This window comes from Eleutherodactylus coqui, chromosome 6 (genome assembly GCF_035609145.1).
Source record: "Eleutherodactylus coqui strain aEleCoq1 chromosome 6, aEleCoq1.hap1, whole genome shotgun sequence".
Classification (NCBI taxonomy): Eukaryota; Metazoa; Chordata; class Amphibia; order Anura; family Eleutherodactylidae; genus Eleutherodactylus; species Eleutherodactylus coqui.
Window position 1 is genome coordinate 217468703 of NC_089842.1, and position 21318 is coordinate 217490020.

At 46.5% G+C, this 21318-nt stretch overlaps 1 protein-coding gene across 2 annotated transcripts; it reads right to left on the reverse strand.

The window, feature by feature from the left end:
* Positions 1-3587: 3587 nt before the first annotated feature.
* On the reverse strand, positions 3588-21175 carry SLC25A44 (solute carrier family 25 member 44). 2 transcript variants are annotated; one of them, XM_066608740.1, is made up of 5 exons: positions 21029-21175; positions 20595-20648; positions 18926-19577; positions 13101-13228; positions 3588-4830 (listed from the first exon to the last, which is right to left on the reverse strand). In XM_066608740.1, exons 3-5 carry the CDS (start codon positions 19545-19547, stop codon positions 4639-4641), a joined length of 942 nt encoding a protein of 313 aa, XP_066464837.1. In that variant the 5' UTR covers positions 19548-19577; positions 20595-20648; positions 21029-21175; the 3' UTR covers positions 3588-4638. The 2 variants fall into 2 exon arrangements, with proteins under 2 accessions (XP_066464837.1, XP_066464838.1); XM_066608741.1 differs by having other exon boundaries at positions 21047-21159.
* Positions 21176-21318: the final 143 nt, after the last annotated feature.

The window sequence follows — 21318 nt, forward strand, 5'->3', positions numbered from 1 at the left end:
GGTGGTCACCTGTTGCCAGGCAACAGTGTAGTCCAAGCTCGCGCAGGTTCTGCTTGTAGTAATGGCAGGCATGTGGCTGGGGACTGGTGGTCACTACAGGGGGGGATATGTTTGTGCAGCAACTGGCAACGGGAGGACGGTTGTTATTTGTATGTGCAGCACTATGTGACGCGCAGAAACCGTGTCGCTCCCTACCATGAACGCTGCATTGGGGCGTATTCACATAACGGATCGCACACGTAACACGGACAGAATAAGCGCCAACAGTGACGCTGCGGCCCGATAGACTGCCATGGCACCTGCTCCCCGCACCATCTACCCCGAAGCCAGGCAGCGTGAGCCGCTGTGGCGTCCGTGGAGAGGGGAGCATTATTTATGATGTCACTGTGATGTCAGCAGACCGTGCTTACATCATAGTGACATCACTACGGCCTTCGTGCATTTTTTAATGTTGTGCATTTGAAATTTAAAAAAAAAAAAAAAAAAAAAAAAGATGTACTCAAAAGCCGCGTCCGCACCACATACGCAAATATACACAGAGGAAAAGCGTGCGTATTCCATGGACTCACGCCCGTGTGTGTGAGGGCTCAGAAACAGCAGGCGTGTGACATCCAGTGGTCAGTACCACGGTGCCCCCTGCTGGCCGCAGCACGATCTGCTGTCAGACAACGGGCTGACCTCTCTGCAGCGCAGCGTGGGGTAACATTTGGCGGTCCGGGGTAAACGCAGTGACTTTGGCCGCAGGCAGATTGTTGGATATCAGAAATAGTCGCGTTTGCTGGCTATTCGCAGACCGCGGTACCAAGACTGGTTGACCCACGGACAGAAATCCACCAGAAGGTCACAGAGCAGCGGGCCACGGGTGGCTGATGCCAAAGGGGAGTGGCGGGTATCACTGGTTGGGAGACAGCCCGTTGCATAATCCTGAAGCCCATTTAGCACATGTTCTGAATAGCCCTAGTCTCTGGCCGGTGTTGTAATCCTCTGCCTATACCGTAACACGAAAGATGCTACCCATTCACAGATTGGCACACACGTCTGGCGCCAGGCTAAGGAGGCTGGCGGCTTTTCCGACCTAGTAGATATACTACTGTGGAGGAACCCTGGGCTACGGGAGCTACTGCCATTGGCTGACCTTGCGGTATGGGAGCGGTACGGTATACGGACCCTGAGCGATTATAAGGGCTCATGCCCACGAGCATCGCGTTTAAAAACACAAGTGATCACGGTTTTTTCCGCATATTAATGGAGACCTCCGGCTGCCGAAATCCGCGCTGAAAGAGAACATGCCGTGATTTTTGTTTCCACAGCAGAATTCCGCATGTGAGCATTGGCAGCAGGAAAGCTATTAGGCTCTATAGAATAGCTGCGGATTTCCGCTGCGAGAAACGCAGCAGAAATCCGTCCGTGGGCATTAGCCCTAAGGCCCCCTGTCCACGGCAGTGATTTCGCCATCGGTAAATCGCCGGCGAATCACGCTGTCTGAAGCTTTCCATAGCGTTGCTATGAAAAGCGCCGGCCCCCTGTCCACGAGAACCATAGCGATACTCCGCTCGCGGCGGGCAAGTCGCAGCATGCTGCGAATTGGCACGATTCTCCGCGGTCAGCCTCTCATATAAGGCTGACTGCGGAGATCCGTCTGCGGCTCCCGCGGCGGCGATCTGCCGCAGAATACCGCAACGCCCGTGGACAGGGGGCCTTAGTCTAATGTCTCATTATACTTTGAGCAACTGCACAAGCAATATCAAAGACCCCCATCCCACTTTTATAGGTATCTGCAGATTCGGTACGCGCTACATAGTAGCAACTAGTAATATATCCCACTACCCCATAATAGGAATTTTGCGGTCTCAGGGCCTCAGGGACTTATTTCAACAATATATTCCCATTTAATAACCTCAAAAGCCACCCGGGTGAGCCCTCCTGCCCTATCCTAATGGAGGTCCCCGACTCCAGCGCTGGCTGAAGACATATTTCAAGATTTCTTAGAATCTCCTGTATTTGTCTCCCCCTCAGTAAACAGAATGATTCAGTTCTATATAGTGCATCAGTGCTACCTCACCCCAGCAAGACTGCGAAGGATGGGCAGGAATTAGAGATGAGCGAGCGTACTCGGAAAAGCACTACTCGCTCGAGTAATTTGCTTTATCCGAGTATCGCTGTGCTCGTCCCTGAAGATTCGGGTGCCGGCACGGAGCGGGGAGCTGCAGGGGAGAGCGGGGAGGAACGGAGGGGAGATCTTTCTCTCCCTCTCTCCCGCCTGCTCCCCGCTGCGACTCGCCTGTCGACCGCAGCGGCACCCGAATCTTCAGACCCGAGCACAGCGATACTCGGATAAAGCACATTACTCGAGCGAGTAGTGCTTATCCGAGTACGCTCGCTCATCTCTAGCAGGAATCCATCTACACATTGTATCCGCTGCTCATGTGCCTTTGCCGATTTCTGGCACATGATCTGGGATTGTCAGTCGATCCGGTCCTACTGGGGTGAGGTCACAAGCTTGCGGTCTGAGATTCCTAATATCCCAGTTCTCGTTACCCCAGAAATCTGTCTCTTCGGTATTCTCGATGAAGACCAGTGGCAACAACGGAGTTTTTCTCCGAGAGGTCCTGGCCCGGGCTAGGAAGGTAGTTGTGCCACAGTGGAGGGACCCGAGGGGCCCTTCCCTGGTGATGTGGAGAAAACTCACTAACACAACCATACCTTTCAATAACCCGGTCTATAAGGCACGCAAGTGCCCAGACAAATTCCAAAAAGTGGGGGGTCAATGGCGCGATTCGTCACTCACCCTTTTCCCTTCATGACTGCTCTCCTCAGCTACATCAATGCTGGAAAGGGAATTTCAGTAATGCTGAGACGGGTTAAGGGATCTGAACTTCATTCTGTGCCGACTGACCAAAGTGTTCTGCATGCGGGGATCCCGATGACTTTGCTTTTACTAGGTCTTGTCATACTATTTATATATATATTTTTACACACATATACTTTTATATACATACATATAAATTACCCCCCCCCCCCCTTTCTGGATTGTACTGTAGTTGCTATATACTGTAACATGAGGTTTTCCTGCTTTTCCAGTATTCCTGTATGACTCGGCATTGCTAATACTGTGGCATGCTGTTTTTTTTTGTTTTTTTTTTTAATTAAAAAGTAGAGTTAAAAAAAATGAAAATTTGTTTTTACGGTATTCACAATGCAGTAAAAATGAGCCGCCAGCGATACCAACATGTATAAAGTTTTTTAAAAAGCAAATAAAAGGTTCTTAAAAATTGCTTTCCGTAACCATATTCTGAGCCCTGTAAATTAAAAAAAATTAGTTGTTGCTTGGATTGTGTGTGAAGGATTGTTTTTTGGCGGGTGAGCTGTAGTTTTTATTAGCACCATTTTGGGAAACCTCTTTTTGCTAATTTTTGTATTTAAATTTTTTGGGAGCTTGGATACAGAATAAGAAAAAAAAATCCTGCGCAGGATAAATAGTGATACTTTAATAGCTTGAACCTTTATGTACGCGGCCATAGCAAAGATCTGGGGATTTCAAATAAAAAAATTCCTAAAGTCTTCACTATCAATTTTTACACGTCACATCATAGAGGAAAAAATGGTTTATTGGTCGGCAACACAGGATAATGGGATCTGTAGGTGAACGGGGTTGTAACTCGGCCTTTGTGGTTCTAGCTTCCCTATCAGTATCACAATGTAGAGAGAAGCGCGGCTCTTGCGCCCCACAGCAATCCGGCATGTGCACAACTCACAACACATACAGGGGGTCACCTCACAGAGACGAATACAAGAAGAGGTCACATTATCTGTCTCTCCATCACGATCTCATCTGCCTCCAGTTCACTCACCCGAGAGATCACGCAGTGCATTCTGCATGAGCCATCAATCATTAATTAGACATTACAGTTAAACGAGGAAGAAAAAACAAAAAAAAAAAACACAAAAACAAAAAAAGCAAAAGAAAACTACGGCACAAACAAAAAAAGGACAAAAGAAAAAACAAAACCCAAAGAAAGATGAAGATTTAAAAAAAAAAAAAAAAAAAAAAAAAAAAAAAAATTAAAAAAAGACAAAAAAACTGGAATAATGTTCTCAGTAGATGATTAGAACCTTCGTTCACCTTCACGTACGTGTAAACTCGTCCCCGGATTTGGCAATTACATAAAAGTTAAATAAAATTCATGGCTCTCTATAAAAATCTGTAGATAATCCTAAAAACATCTCTTTTTTTTCCTTTTAAACAAAGGAATAAAAAAAATTTGCTCAGAAGGCCATTGGTTGTCCCCAATCCCATAATTGTCCAGCACGGTGATGGAGAATCCTCCATTAATTAATTTGGTAACCGTATTGGGAAAAAAAAAAATACTAAAACGAATGCTGGCTGATGGCGACATGCCAGCGGGCACCCCCATGAACCCCAGTGCAAAAGAAGTGGTTTTCTTGGTAAGACGGAGCGTCCCATATCCTGACTGTACAATATACAGTCCTTGTCCACATTACACAATAAATATATACACACACGTCGTGTACACTCCAGTGGAATCTTGAGGATCCTGCGAATCTGTAATCCAGAGTCATGTGCTCAATCATCGGTGCATTACCCCAAATACACTTACGGCCTTACTACCACCCCTGTCACCAGTGTCTGGAGTCCACTAACTCAGGGCGTAGGCTTAGCTTCTTCAGAGTCTCATAGCCCACTACTATAACAATGGTGGACGGGGTGGACGAGATAATTCGAGCAGAAAGGCCTTTGGTCAGTCCCCAGGGTCCTTCCTCAGCCATGAGCTGCCGAAAAGTATTTATGATGGAACTTTTTCCTTCAACCTGCAACAGATAAAACAAATAATTATTTTAATATAAATCACTATAGGATTGCCTCCCGTGCACGAGAATATAACCACTATAAGACTGCCTTCCGTGTACAAGAATATACCCACTATAAGACTGCCCCCCGTGTACAAGAATATACCCACTATAAGACTGCCCCCCGTGTACAAGAATATACCCACTATAAGACTGCCCCCCGTGTACAAGAATATACCCACTATAAGACTGCCCCCCGTGTACAAGAATATACCCACTATAAGACTGCCCCCCGTGTACAAGAATATACCCACTATAAGACTGCCCCCCGTGTACAAGAATATACCCACTATAAGACTGCCCCCCGTGTACAAGAATATACCCACTATAAGACTGCCCCCCGTGTACAAGAATATACCCACTATAAGACTGCCCCCCGTGTACAAGAATATACCCACTATAAGACTGCCCCCCGTGTACAAGAATATACCCACTATAAGACTGCCCCCCGTGTACAAGAATATACCCACTATAAGACTGCCCCCCGTGTACAAGAATATACCCACTATAAGACTGCCCCCCGTGTACAAGAATATAACTACTATAAGACTGCCCCCCGTGTACAAGAATATAACTACTATAAGACTGCCCCCCGTGTACAAGAATATAACTACTATAAGACTGCCCCCCGTGTACAAGAATATAACTACTATAAGACTGCCCCCCGTGTACAAGAATATAACTACTATAAGACTGCCCCCCGTGTACAAGAATATAACTACTATAAGACTGCCCCCCGTGTACAAGAATATAACTACTATAATACTGCCCCCTATGTACAAGAATATAACTACTATAATACTGCCCCCTATGTACAAGAATATAACTACTATAATACTGCCCCCTATGTACAATATAACTACTATAATACTGCCCCCTATGTACAAGAATATAACTACTATAATACTGCTCCTATGTACAAGAATATAACTACTATAATACTGCCCCCTATGTACAAGAATATAATTACTATAATACTGCTCCCCTATGTACAAGAATATAACTACTATAATACTGCCCCCTATGTACAAGAATATAACTACTATAATACTGCCCCCTATGTACAAGAATATAACTATTATAATACTGCCCCCTATGTACAAGAACATAACTACTATAATACTGCCCCCTATGTACAAGAATATAACTACTATAATACTGCCCCCTATGTACAAGAACATAACTACTATAATACTGCCCCCTATGTACAAGAATATAACTACTATAATACTGCCTCCTATGTACAAGAATATAACTACTATAATACTGTCCCTTATGTACAAGAATATAACTACTATAATACTGCCCCCTATGTACAAGAATATAACTTATAATACTGCCCCCTATGTACAAGAACATAACTACTATAATACTGCCCCCTATGTACAAGAATATAACTACTATAATACTGCCCCCTATGTACAAGAATATAACTACTATAATACTGCCCCCTATGTACAAGAACATAACTACTATAATACTGCCTCCTATGTACAAGAATATAACTACTATAATACTGCCTCCTATGTACAAGAATATAACTACTATAATACTGTCCCTATGTACAAGAATATAACTACTATAATACTGCCCCTATGTACAAGAATATAACTACTATAATAATGCCCCCTATGTACAAGAGTATAACTACTATAATACTGCCCCCTATGTACAAGAATATAACTACTATAATACTGCCCCCTATGTACAAGAATATAACTACTATAATACTGCCCCCTATGTACAAGAATATAACTACTATAATACTGCCCCCTATGTACAAGAATATAACTACTATAATACTGTCCCCTATGTACAAGAATATAACTACTATAATACTGCCTCCTATGTACAAGAATATAACTACTATAATACTGCTCCCTATGTACAAGAATATAACTACTATAATACTGCCTCCCTATGTACAAGAATATAACTACTATAATACTGCCCCCTATGTACAAGAATATAACTACTATAATACTGCCTCCTATGTACAAGAATATAACTACTATAATACTGCCTCCTATGTACAAGAATATAACTACTATAATACTGCCCCCTATGTACAAGAATATAACTACTATAATACTGCCTCCCTATGTACAAGAATATAACTACTATAATACTGCCCCCTATGTACAGGAATATAACTACTATAATACTGCCCCCTATGTACAAGAATATAACTACTATAATACTGCCCCTATGTACAAGAATATAACTACTATAATACTGCCCCCTATGTACAAGAATATAACTACTATAATACTGCCCCCTATGTACAAGAATATAACTACTATAATACTGCCCCCTATGTACAAGAATATAACTACTATAATACTGCCCCTATGTACAAGAATATAACTACTATAATACTGCCCCCTATGTACAAGAATATAACTACTATAATACTGCCCCCTATGTACAGGAATATAACTACTATAATACTGCCCCCTATGTACAAGAATATAACTACTATAATACTGCCCCTATGTACAAGAATATAACTACTATAATACTGCTCCCTATGTACAAGAATATAACTACTATAATACTGTCCCCTATGTATAAGAATATAACTACTATAATACTGCCCCCTATGTACAAGAATATAACTACTATAATACTGCCCCCTATGTACAAGAATATAACTACTATAATACTGCTCCCTATGTACAAGAATATAACTACTATAATACTGCCCCCTATGTACAAGAATATAACTACTATAATACTGCCCCCTATGTACAAGAATATAACTACTATAATACTGTCCCCTATGTATAAGAATATAACTACTATAATACTGCCCCTATGTACAAGAATATAACTACTATAATACTGCTCCCTATGTACAAGAATATAACCACTATAATACTGCCCCCTATGTACAGGAATATAACTACTATAATACTGCCCCTATGTACAAGAATATAACTACTATAATACTGCCCCCTATGTACAGGAATATAACTACTATAATACTGCTCCCTACGTTTCGTGTGCATTCGGTCTCTAACATCCCCGGTATAAGTCTGCTGCAGAGCTGTGGATATGAAGACAATTGGCTGCAGACCGCCATGTAGATTTTATCCTTTTTAATGGCAAATCCACACAGGGAATTCCAGTGCGCAATCCAAGTCAAGAAGTGACATTTCTTTTTTTTTTTCCTGTATGGGGATTTCAAACTTGCATGCAGGAAACCCGCCATGCAGACTGGGCGGACTCCATGTAACAGGATGTGGATCTGTCCCGGAATCTGATGCAGAATCTTTAGCTTTAATGAAACAGACACCTTGGTCAGGCTGGGGCCATAAGGATCGGTCTGATGAGGTCTTGTACCCCTCAGGTTGGCCCGCTTCTGTTCCACAGTGCACTCCATCACGGCGATGGTGCATCAGATCGCAGTTTTGCGCAGACCAGTTTCTGGCCAGGACTGACAGACGATTTTACTTGCCGCTAACTCCTGATATGTTTGATAGCGAAATGCGTGTGAAGGTGGTGCGCCTCTGCTCAGGGTGCGTTAGGGCTGCTGTAGTGTAGTTTGGGTAGGATCTAATAGACTAGTATTTTACTGTTACATATTTGGGGTTTCCGTTTTGCTATATAAGCCCATTTATGCCCTTTATTCATCAGTATACAGTGTTACTCAAGTCTGGGTGGGGGGTGCACAGCATTTTGGATTGTTAAAGGGGTTTTCCAGGGAAATACTATTGAAGAAAGGTCATTAACAATTCTGACAGCGGCATTTAAATCCCTCGAACGCCCCCCGCAGTGAAATCGGGGGAGCCGTGCAGGTGTCATGGCAGCCGGGGGCCTTCTGAAAGGCCCCAGGGCTGCCTCAGCAGACTGCCCATCAAGCGATCCCCGTGGGGTTGCTTGATAGACTGCCTGTCAAATGGCAGTATGACGTAATGCTGTAGCATTACGTCATACTGCAGGAGCGATCAAAGCATCGCTAGTTGTAGTCCCCCAGGGGGACTTTAAAGGAAGGTAAAAAATATATATCAATAAAGTTTTATTAATTGTAAAAAAAAAAAAAAAAAAAAGAAAAAGTTATAAAAGTTTAACTCACCCCCCTTTTGCCATATCTATAATTAAAAAAATCTAAATCATAACATAAAAATGTGTATTTGGTATCGCCGCGTCCGTAAAAGTCCGATCTATCAAAGCAGCACATTATTTTTCCCGCAAGGTAAACGTTGTCCGAAAAAAAAAAAAAATAAGAACGCCAGAAATGCACTTTTTTAGTTACCCTGTCTCCCAGAAAAAATGCAATAAAAAGCGATCAAGAAGTCGTATGTATTCCGAATTGGTACGATCAGAAACTACAGGACATCCCGCAAAAAATGAGCCCAAGTAGTACAGTAAAAAAAAACAAAAAAACCCCTATACACGTTTGGTATCGTAGTAATCGTACCAACCCATAGAATAAAGTTATCAGGTTGTTTTTGTTGCAGTTTGTGCGCCGTAGAAACAAGACGCACTGAAAGATGGCGAAATACGTTTTTTAAAAGTTTTTCAGTACATTATTTGGTACATTAAATAGCATCATTGAAAACTACAACTCGTCCTGCAAAAAAACAAGCCCTCATACAGCAACATTGGTGGATAAATAAAGGAGTTACGATTTTTTTGAAGGGGGTGGGGGGGGGGGGGGAGGAAAAAACGAAAATGGAAAAAGAAAAAAGGGGCCGCGTCATTAAGGGGTTAATAGTTGATCGGCTAGAGTCCCCCACTTGGGATCCCAATCAATTAATTGACTGCCCACTGTCAGCCATGCTGCACAAAATTAGGCCCAATGTCCACGGGCAGACTTGAATTGCGGGGCAGACGATCCGCAGTACAAGCTGCCTGTAGAGAAACATGGGTGTCCGCAGATGAATTAAAGCAGCGGATTTGTTCTGTGCACCTTTTGGTCCAGAAAACAAATCCCAGCATGCTCCATTTCAGTGCGGTTCCACGGGGACCTCTCTTCATACAAAGTGGGAGCCGGCTGTTTTTTTACAGCTGACACCCAGCGCCAACAGCTCCCATAAGCCACGCAGCTCATTGGTGCTCTTAACTTTTACACTGGGTTCACGCGGGACGGATTTGCTGTGGAATTTCCGTGTGGATTGTCCGCCCGCGGCTCCTAATCCCGGGAATACCCAGCAAAGTGGACCAGATTTTGCAAAAGTCTCGTCCACACGCTGCGGACAAACAGTGCGGAAACGGCCATGCGGTGCAAAAATTAAAGACGCAGCATGTAAATTCTTTTTTTGCTTCCCCGCAACAGCCCATCTCCACTCTATGGGGAGAGATGGCCGCAGCGGAAATGCAGGTGGCGAAGCCGCTCCAAAACCCACAGCTGCGGTTTCCAAGTGGTTTTTCGGTGCGGTCAATCCGTGAGAATTCCACCCCCTGTGAACCCAGCCTTAAATGCTGCTGTCAATTCTGGCGATGTTCGGGGGTCCCATACGGCCTCCCCGTGGTGGGATCGGAGGGAGCTATGTGCGTGTCATGGCAGCAGGGGGCCTTCTGAAAGGCCCAGGGCTGTATTAGCAGACTGCCTATCAAGCCATCCCTGTGGGGTGGCTTGATCGCCTGTCAGATCATGGTATGATGCAATGCTGTGGCACTACATCATACTGCAGGAGCGAGCAAGGCATCACCTGTTCATGTCTCCTATGGGAGCTAAAACAAAAAAAAAAACAAAAAAAAAAAACTTTTGACATATTTATAATATAGGAATCTGAATAATAAAACCAAAATACATATTTGGTATCACATCGTCCGTAAAAGTACAATATATAAAAGTAACGCAATATTTACCCCGCACAGTTTTTTTTCAGGACATTAAATAGTCCCATTGAAAAAAAGGAAAAAACGAAAAGAAAAAAAAACAAAGGGGGCCAACGTCATTAAGAAGTTAAAAATAGTACAGCAGGAAGAAGAAAAAAAAACAAATACTATGTAACTCTGGTATCCTCGTGATCCATAGAATAGTTTGTCATGTTTGTGGTGGTGTGTACGCTGTAAAAACAAGACCCCGCCAAAGATGGTGGAACTGCATTTTGTTTCTATTTCACTCCAATTTTTATAAAAGGGCTTATATTTAAAGCCCTTCCCGGAAAATCACTGCAAGGGTGCCAGCGTCCTATTGCTTTCAATGGGCCAACGCCATCCCCATTGAGAGCTTCGCGATCCCGAACGGATTAATGGCTTTTCCATTCATTTTAATGGGGAAAATTGATCTGACCTACAAGTGTTTTGGGGTAAGACGTCCATCACAGAATGAATTAAACTCCTAACCCGAGGCACCACTGTACTTTCAAAAAATAACTACTTTTTGGGTGACACAGCTACAGTTTCGGTTCATTATATGGAACCATTGAAAAAAAACAAAAAAAAAAACAAACTTGTCCTGCAAAAAAACAACCCGCAGACGGCCGCGTTGATGAATAAATAAACGCTATGATTTCTTGAAAGTGGGGAGGAAAAAAAAAAAAAACAAAGTTGGGTGAATAAAAAGGTTGCGTCGTTAAGGGGTTAATGTATATTGGTGTAATACTATACTGCCTCACTGTCATTATGGTCAGCGCTGGTATTTAGGTGTGGCGGGCGGCCACTTCTTGCGGTTGTGGGGGACGATATCCGTCCTCCTATGTTCTACCGGCTGCTTGTGATATTTTGCATATGTTTAACCCTTTCACTAACAGTCATGGTTTGGACTTTTTTTTTTTTTTTTTTAAAACCTCTCCTTTTAGGAGCCATAACTTTATTTTTCCTTCGCCAGTCATATGACAGCTTTTTTTTTAATGCAAGTTTTTTTTTTAATAATGTAATATTGAAATACAACGTTTTTAAAGAATTCAGTCGGGTGAAATAGAACACAAAAATGCAATTGCGCCATTTTTTCAGGGGGTTTTGCTTTGTTGCGTTCTCTTCGTATAGCAAATCTGGAATGTTAACCTCATCCTGTGGAGCAGAACTATATTGGGTTTTCAAGTTTTTCTACTTTTAAAGAAATAAACGCTTTTATTATAAATAAATGCGTTTTGCAGCATACTTGGAGCCCCATAACTGTTTTTCTATCGCTGGCACGGTGTGGGGCGAGCTGTAGTTTTTATTTCTTGTTACATACAGCAAAAAACAAAGTTTTTTTTTTTAATGTAGCAATTTTTTTTTAAGTGTCAGGATTTTGAAAAAATACTATTTGACTGAATTTTACATTCTTTTTTCTCTTTAGCCCTCTTAGGAGACTTGCGCTTGTGATCATTTGATCGTTACTATACTATACTGCGGTATTGCGGTGTATTATACTTTTCCCAAAGTCACACATTAAGGCTGTATTTACACGGGCGAGTGTGATATCAGTCCAATATTGTGCTTGTAAGTCTGCGATTTTAGCTGAACACGTCATTTTGCACGTTCTTCTGTACTTCTCATGTGATCCTCAGTTACGTTACGTCTTACACTCCAGTCACATATCGAGCTGCATTTTCAATTCAGATAGGTGTTGCATAATATTTGCTCTTTACTGATAGACACAACCCGTCTGAAGTCCCAGAATCCACTGCAATAAATCTTGGGACTCTACTTCTTGCACAGGTCTACAGGTGTAAACGCAACATCTCCTGCAATGGATCGCAGCAGAGCAGATGCCTTATAGACGGCAAGGCTGCTAACTAGAGATGAGCGAGTATACTCGCTAAAGGCAATTGCTCGAGCGAGCATTGCCTTTAGCGAGTACCTGCCCGCTCGAGACTGAAGGTGAGTAGCGGATGTCAGCAGGAGGGAGCGGGGGGGGGAGAGATCCCCCCCCATTCCTCCCCGCTCTCCCCCGCAGCTCCCTGCCCGCCGCCGGCACCCGAACCTTTAGTCTCGAGCAGGCAGGTACTCGCTAAGGGCAATGCTCGCTCGAGCAATTGCCTTTAGCGAGTATACTCGCTCATCTCTACTGCTAACATGACATCTGCAGAAAGGTTGCTAGAGCTCAGAATACATGAATTTCGAATGCAGCTCTGGGTGTGACTTGAGTATAAAGCATGACAGAACGCAGTCACTACAAAAGTACTTGTAAATGAGCCCATGGAATTCTGTATCATAGATCGTAAGCTCATGGGGCAGCTGGCTATACCACCAGACTATAATCCTGATATTCCCTACTAGGGCAGTGGGTTTTATTTGCTGCATATTCAATAAACTGCCCCCTAGTGGTCAGTTAACCATTATCACCACATCACCTGCACACGTGCTCTTATGACATCCATTGGGTTGGTGATGGTGGAGGCTGTGGCAGCTGCCAGCGGGCCAGAGATAGCCTGGAGCAGAAGGTGCGGACAGTCCTTAGGTGACAGGCGCGATAATTGTTCTACGAGAAAGACCGAGAGTCAGTCACATCCCCAGACAGGACTCCCCGTTACAGAGCAGCACCCCCGACAGGACATCACAGGCATAAAAGAATATCTATAAAACATTACCTTCTAGTACTTTCTAACACACATACAGATTACTGACTGTAACAGACCTTCATTGTATACGGGTTTCAGCCCTTCTTATATTTAAGGACTCTATAACAGGGTCTGTTCCACTGGATTGGCTCATAGTCAATGTGTTGCCAATATTCAAAAAGGAGACAAAAAGTGCACCTGGAGACTACAGGCCAGTAAGTCTGACTTCTATTGTGGGCAAAATGTTTTCAGGGTTACTGAGAGATGCTATCCTGGAGGACCTCAAGGAAAATAGCTGTATAACTCTCTATCAGCATGAGTTTATGAGAGATCGCTCCTGTCACACCAACCTGATCAGCTTCTACGAGGAGGTAAGTTCTAGACTGGATCGGGGAGAGTCATTGGATCTTGTGTATCTGGACTTTTCCAAAGTGTTTGATACTGTACTGCATAAAAAGTTGGTATATAAACTGAGAATGCTTGGTCTGGGTGAGAAAGTGTGTAAGTGGGTAAGTAACTGGTCAGTGATAGAAAGTAGAGGGGGGTTATAAATGGTACATACTCCGATTGGGTCACAGTTACTAGTTGGGTACCACAGGGGGCAGTACTGGAGGTGTCACTGTTACTAGTGCGGTATCACAGGGGGAAGTATTGGAGGCGTTACCATTACTAATGGGGTACCATGGGGCAGGATTGGACCCTATTTTTTTTAATAAACTTATTAGGGCTCATTCACACAAACATAATATCCCCACGATGTGTGCTGTGAATGAAGTCGGTTTTTTATTGGATGTGAAAAAAAAAAAAAAGTGTTATCTTCTATTTAACTGCGTATTATGGGTTGAGTATTAAATGCGGTCCATAGCAATACATTGCCTATGTGCAGTATTTAATATGCAACACGGCTAAGAGAGCAAGGAGTTAAAAAAGAAAAGACAAGTCATACTGTACATAACAATCTGCGTGAGATACGTTGTCATACGCAGCGCACGATCGCTGCTATATGTAGCAATAGCCAGGAATGAGTCCTCAATGAGCTGGTAGAGGGATTGGGCAGTAAAATATCTATATTTGCAGATAATACAAAACTATGTGAAGATATTAAAGGGGTTCTGACATTAAATTTTTTTTTTTTTTTTTACTCACCTTGCCTGGCTAGGACCGATCGCCAGGCATGTCCCCTCCAGCCGGCATCTTTTTCTGTGGCTTGTAGAAGCAGAGCAGGAGCGGTCAAAATGACCGCTTCCTGCTCTGCCCCGTCCGTCAGCCACTTCCAAGGTGAATGGACGGGCCGCCCACAGCAAGCACGTCACAAGCAGTGCTTGCTATGGGCGACCCGTCCGTCCTGGCTGAACTCCGAGATTCTGCGCGCGCGCAGTGGAGACGCGGTCCGTCCTGACTCCTGTCAGAGGGCGCCTCTCCACTGCGCATGTGCGCGATCCCGGAGCAGCGCGGCTCGTGGAGGAAGAGCAGCGCCTGCCGGGAGATGACCCCCCCGATGTCAACAACAACAAGAGACAAGGTAAGTACCGTATATACCGGCGTATAAGACGACTTTTGAACCCTGAAAAATCTGCTCTGAAGTCGGGGGTCGTCTTATACGCCGGTAATACAAAAAAAAAGAAAAAAGAAAAAGTGTCAAAAAAAACCCAAAAAACATTACTCACCTCCCCCGGCGTTCTGCGGCGCTGCTGCAGGCTGTTGCTCCCTCCTGGTCCCCGGCAGAGCATTGCTTTCTGGACGCAGGGCTTGAAATCCCTGCCTCCAGAAAGCTAATACTGTGATTGGCTAACACACGCTGTCAGCCAATCAATGACATCATTGAATGGCTGTGATTGACTGAAGGCACGTGTGTTTTAGCCAATCACAGCCATTCAATGATGTCATTGATTGGCTGACAGCGTGTGTTAGCCAATCACAGTATTAGCTTTCTGGAGGCGGGGATTTCAAGCCCTGCGTCCAGAAAGCAATGCTCTGCCGGGGACCAGGAGGGAGCGACAGCCTGCAGCAGCGCCGCAGAACGCCGGGGGAGGTGAGTAATGATTTTTTTTTTTTGCTCCACTATATTCCTGGCGTATAAGGTGACAGTTGGGGGGGTCGTCTTATACGCCGGAATATACGGTATTATGTTTTAGCAGCCATTAAACCGTGGGTTCCCCGTGTCCATTAGGCAGACCAGGGAACAATGGCTGCTAAAGCATAAAAACATTCATGGCAGAACCCCTTTAACACAAGGAGATGTGAAAATAAATTTTGCACACCGGAGGGAATACATGTCACCATTACACACTAAATGGGGAACACTGACATGGGAAAGGACTTGGGGGATTTATAACTGGAAGCTTTAGGCCTCCTGTCTACGGGTGAGATGTCACTGCGTTATCCGCATAGACCTAACTATGGAGAGCACAGCCCGACATCCACGAGCGGACAGTCAGAGCGATTCTCCGCTCGCGGACTCAAATCGCAGCATGCTGCAATTTGCCGTGATTCTCTGCAGTGAGCCTATCAGATAGGCTCACCACAAAGTCCTGTCTTTTCTTCCACATGGGGGGAGAATCAGAAGAGGTCTAGGGGTACATGACTAGAACATTGATCTTCCTCTTTACAAGTCACTGGTCAGACCACACATGGAATATTGTGGACAGTTTTGGGCACCAGGACTCAAGAAAGACATATCAGAGCTTGAGTGGGTACAAAGGTGGGCAACTAAAGTAATAAACGTAATGGGCGGACTACAATACCCAGAGAGGTTATCAAAAAGGGGGTTGACAGCTGAGGGGCGACCTACTAACTATGTATAGATCTATCAGGGGACAATACAGAGATCTCTCCCATAATGTATTATACACAGGACTATAACAAGGGGGCGCTCTAATAACTATGTATAGATATATCAGGGGTCAGGACAGAGCTCTCTGCCATCATCTATTATACCCAGGACTGTAACAAGGTGGCGCTTGAGTAACTATATATAATATATCAGGGGACAATACAGAGATCTCCCATCATCTATTATACCCAGGACTGTAGCAAGGGGGCGCTCTCTACGTTTAGAGGAAAGAAGGTTTCTACACTGACATAGAAGGGGATTCTTTACTGTAAGAGCAGTGAGACTATGGATCTCTCTGCCTGCGGACGCAGTGATGGGGAGCTCCCTGGAGGAGTACAAGAGGGGCCCGGAGTGTAATAATATTACATGTTATATCACTGATTACTCAGGAGGGTCGGTGATCCGGGGATTACTCTGATTACCAGATTGGAATCGAGAAGTAATATCTTTTTCCCTTTAAAATTTAGCTTCTACCTCGTTTTTTTTTTTGCCTTTCTCCGGATCAACATTTTGGGGAGGGGGGTAAATAAGCTGAACTGGATGGAAAAACATCTTTTTCTCAGTGTTATACAGTATGTTGGTACTGCCAATCTCTAGCGAGTGGATATTGCGCATTCTCAGCGCTGTCCCCGCTCTCTAGCGAGTGGATATTGCGCATTCTCAGCGCTGTCCCCGCTCTCTAGCGAGTGGATATTGCGCATTCTCAGCGCTGTCCCCGCTCTCTAGCGAGTGGATATTGCGCATTCTCAGCGCTGTCCCCGCTCTCTAGCGAGTGGATATTGCGCATTCTCAGCGCTGTCCCCGCTCTCTAGCGAGTGGATAGACCGCATTCTCAGCGCTGTCCCCGCTCTCTAGCGAGTGGATAGACCGCATTCTCAGCGCTGTCCCCGCTCTCTAGCGAGTGGATAGACCGCATTCTCAGCGCTGTCCCCGCTCTCTAGCGAGTGGATAGACCGCATTCTCAGCGCTGTCCCCGCTCTCTAGCGAGTGGATAGACCGCATTCTCAGCGCTGTCCCCGCTCTCTAGCGAGTGGATAGACCGCATTCTCAGCGCTGTCCCCGCTCTCTAGCGAGTGGATAGACCGCATTCTCAGCGCTGTCCCCGCTCTCTAGCGAGTGGATAGACCGCATTCTCAGCGCTGTCCCCGCTCTCTAGCGAGTGGATAGACCGCATTCTCAGCGCTGTCCCCGCTCTCTAGCGAGTGGATAGACCGCATTCTCAGCGCTGTCCCCGCTCTCTAGCGAGTGGATAGACCGCATTCTCAGCGCTGTCCCCGCTCTCTAGCGAGTGGATAGACCGCATTCTCAGCGCTGTCCCCGCTCTCTAGCGAGTGGATAGACCGCATTCTCAGCGCTGTCCCCGCTCTCTAGCGAGTGGATAGACCGCATTCTCAGCGCTGTCCCCGCTCTCTAGCGAGTGGATAGACCGCATTCTCAGCGCTGTCCCCGCTCTCTAGCGAGTGGATAGACCGCATTCTCAGCGCTGTCCCCGCTCTCTAGCGAGTGGATAGACCGCATTCTCAGCGCTGTCCCCGCTCTCTAGCGAGTGGATAGACCGCATTCTCAGCGCTGTCCCCGCTCTCTAGCGAGTGGATAGACCGCATTCTCAGCGCTGTCCCCGCTCTCTAGCGAGTGGATAGACCGCATTCTCAGCGCTGTCCCCGCTCTCTAGCGAGTGGATAGACCGCATTCTCAGCGCTGTCCCCGCTCTCTAGCGAGTGGATAGACCGCATTCTCAGCGCTGTCCCCGCTCTCTAGCGAGTGGATAGACCGCATTCTCAGCGCTGTCCCCGCTCTCTAGCGAGTGGATAGACCGCATTCTCAGCGCTGTCCCCGCTCTCTAGCGAGTGGATAGACCGCATTCTCAGCGCTGTCCCCGCTCTCTAGCGAGTGGATAGACCGCATTCTCAGCGATGTCCCCGCTCTCTAGCGAGTGGATAGACCGCATTCTCAGCGATGTCCCCGCTCTCTAGCGAGTGGATAGACCGCATTCTCAGCGATGTCCCCGCTCTCTAGCGAGTGGATAGACCGCATTCTCAGCGATGTCCCCGCTCTCTAGCGAGTGGATAGACCGCATTCTCAGCGATGTCCCCGCTCTCTAGCGAGTGGATAGACCGCATTCTCAGCGATGTCCCCGCTCTCTAGCGAGTGGATAGACCGCATTCTCAGTGATGTCCCCGCTCTCTAGCGAGTGGATAGACAGCATTCTCAGTGATGTCCCCGCTCTCTAGCGAGTGGATAGACAGCATTCTCAGTGATGTCCCCGCTCTCTAGCGAGTGGATAGACCGCATTCTCAGTGATGTCCCCGCTCTCTAGCGAGTGGATAGACCGCATTCTCAGTGATGTCACCGCTCTCTAGCGAGTGGATAGACCGCATTCTCAGTGATGTCACCGCTCTCTAGCGAGTGGATAGACCGCATTCTCAGTGATGTCACCGCTCTCTAGTGAGTGGAAAGACCGCATTCTCAGTGATGTCACCGCTCTCTAGTGAGTGGATAGACCGCATTCTCAGTGATGTCACCGCTCTCTAGTGAGTGGATAGACCGCATTCTCAGTGATGTCACCGCTCTCTAGTGAGTGGATAGACCGCATTCTCAGTGATGTCTCCGCTCTCTAGTGAGTGGATAGACCGCATTCTCAGTGATGTCCCCGCTCTCTAGTGAGTGGATAGACCGCATTCTCAGTGATGTCCCCGCTCTCTAGTGAGTGGATAGACAGCATTCTCAGTAATGCCACTATGCTCTCTGATATAAGTTACAGAGAACCATTGTCTTTAGGACCTACCTGCATAGAAGTGATAGAACGGCCACCAGACGGCGCTGTTTGGGATGTAGGTCAGTAACGAGGCCACATAACCCCTGTAGAATCCCTTTAGTCCATCCGCTTTGAAGATCTGCAGGATGATGTCCTTAGTCTGTCCGAACATCACAGCTTGTTTCCCGTTGGCGGTTTTTACACGGAACCGCCCCATACTCTCACCCTTCCGTTGCATCATAAGGTGCTGGGAAATTACGTCGATGGGCACAGTAATGCTCTGAGCCACCAACGACGCCGAGCCTCCCGCCACCAACGACTTGACCGTGTTGCTGCTGCTGTAACGCGACACGTACTTGCGGGTCAGCTCATAGGTGGTGACGTAGCACTGGCCGGAGATCAGGGTGAAGGTATTGACCAGGAAACCACGGTAAAACCCAATGGCTCCCTCCGCCCTCAGGATCTTCATGAAGGCGTCGAACGTCCCGTTGTAGAGACTCTTCCCCTTCTGGACCTGAAGCCGCGTCCGGATGAGAGTGAAGGGGTAAACGCTGACCCGAATCATCATCGTCATACACACCCCAAACACATAGAACTTCTTCTTGTCCAGGTGCTCCCATTCTATGATCTGGATGTTCCTCTTGTCCTCCATGTCTCCGATCGGACGCCGTCACCTTCACACCTATGGGGGGAGACAGTGCAATATACAGGAACCATGAGATACAGGGTGATTCACAAGTCAGGGCCGCCCAGAATATCTTCTTATGGGTAAGCAATACAAGTAGGAAACTTTGTAGAACATGTAGATGGGTGGTGAAAAAAACTTTTGGCACTATAGTGATACCTATCAGCCCCAAGGACTTTGATGAAGGTGTGTGTGTGTGGTTACCCCCTCCACAGGAGATCCAAGGGAGAGGGGAGACTCCAGCCTTGAGAACGGGACTCCCATGTCATGCTCTCCTGTGATTGGTGTGCCGGCCGGGCAGCCAGAGCTGCATTTACTTCAATGGGCCTGGCGAAAATACCCAAGAGGGGGCGCTGCAGGGTACTCGGCAGTTCCAGTGAGGGCGTGACCAGCACAATCGACGGGGAGGATGCAGGATCCCCATTCTTGGGGTCTCAGCGGTGAGCCTCCTCCCAAACACCAAGTTGTCCCCTATCCCATGGCTAACTGATAACTTGCTCTTCTGGTACGACCCCTGTAAATTCTGCATCCCCTGACCCTTTGGGCTGAATCCAAGATGGCTGCCAGAGACCCCCGCAGTGCCCCCATCCACGGAGCATCCTACTCGTATCTCCTTCCATCCAGCAGACACCCAGGATGGGCCCGACTCACTGGCACACCTCCTCATCGCCCAGCCGCCTCGTTATGACGGCGCTGCTGATTAGTACATTCCTCCGGCCCCATCTCTCAGGTAGGTCACATGATCGCTCCTTCCTGTAGGCTCGGTGATGGCCAGAACACAAGTTACTAATAATTATACAGACCGCACAGCCAGGGATTGTGGGTCCGAGGCGGAAACCCCACCAGGAGCCTCGCCAATATGGATGTGGAGCCCTGGGTTCTGCTGGCACCGCTACACGCCATCACGAGGGGTGGCTGGCCGTGAAGGGGTTAAAGGCCCCCCAGCAATCACATACAGGACCGCGGAGGGGAGGGGTGCGCACAGGACAGCGGAGGGGTGCGCACAACACTCACCTCTCACAGACAACCCGGTGAACACAGCGGCGTCTTCCCCGGCGGAGACATCACCTAAGGAGAGGAGATACGAGAGCTTAGATACTGCAGTTAGATACACACTGGGCACAGAGAAGCAGCACTAGTAAAGGGGGGAGGACCAGAAGTCTCAGCATGTCCAGGCTAGGACTTCTAGTTCTATAGTGTTAAAGTTGCAATGAAGGAGCAGAGCCTGCTGGGAGTTGTAGTCCACAGATGATGGGTAGGTCCTATCACCCAAGGAGATAAGAGACCATTGGTTTAGATACAAGTTGGATACACACTGGGCACGGAGAAACAAGGCCACACGTCTCAGCATGCCCTATATAAGAGCTCCTACAGAGGCGCACGGCCTGCTGGGAGTTGTAGTTCCCAGGTAATGGGCAGGTTCTAAGGCCTCTCCGCAGCCCCAATACCTCTCGGTCGGCCCAGACCTCAGCTCCGCGCTTTCCCGCTCTGTTCCGGCCGCACCTCCGCCCTCTCTTCCTGGGGACACCTTGCCCCACCACCTGCCTGCCCCAAAACCGGAAGTCAGGGGTCTGAACACTACAGCCAATCACAGCTCTCCTTTGCGTCATAAGTGGGCGGGACTCAGGGCTAATCCATTCTCCGAGGGGGGGGGGGTGTCAGATCACGTGACCTAATAGCGCCTGATAATTTTATGTGATAACGGACCATCCCGGCTGCCATGGTAACGCCACCCCCC

Coding starts and splice junctions, on each gene's coding strand:
- SLC25A44 (XM_066608740.1), bottom strand. CDS start 19,547: ATGGAGGACAAGAGGAACATCCAGATCATAGAATGGGAGCACCTGGAC. Junction 13,229..18,925: donor GTTCTATCACTTCTATGCAG/GTAGGTCCTAAA, acceptor TCTTTCTCGTAG/AACAATTATCGCGCCTGTCA. Junction 4,831..13,100: donor TCATAAGAGCACGTGTGCAG/GTGATGTGGTGA, acceptor TATCTGTTGCAG/GTTGAAGGAAAAAGTTCCAT.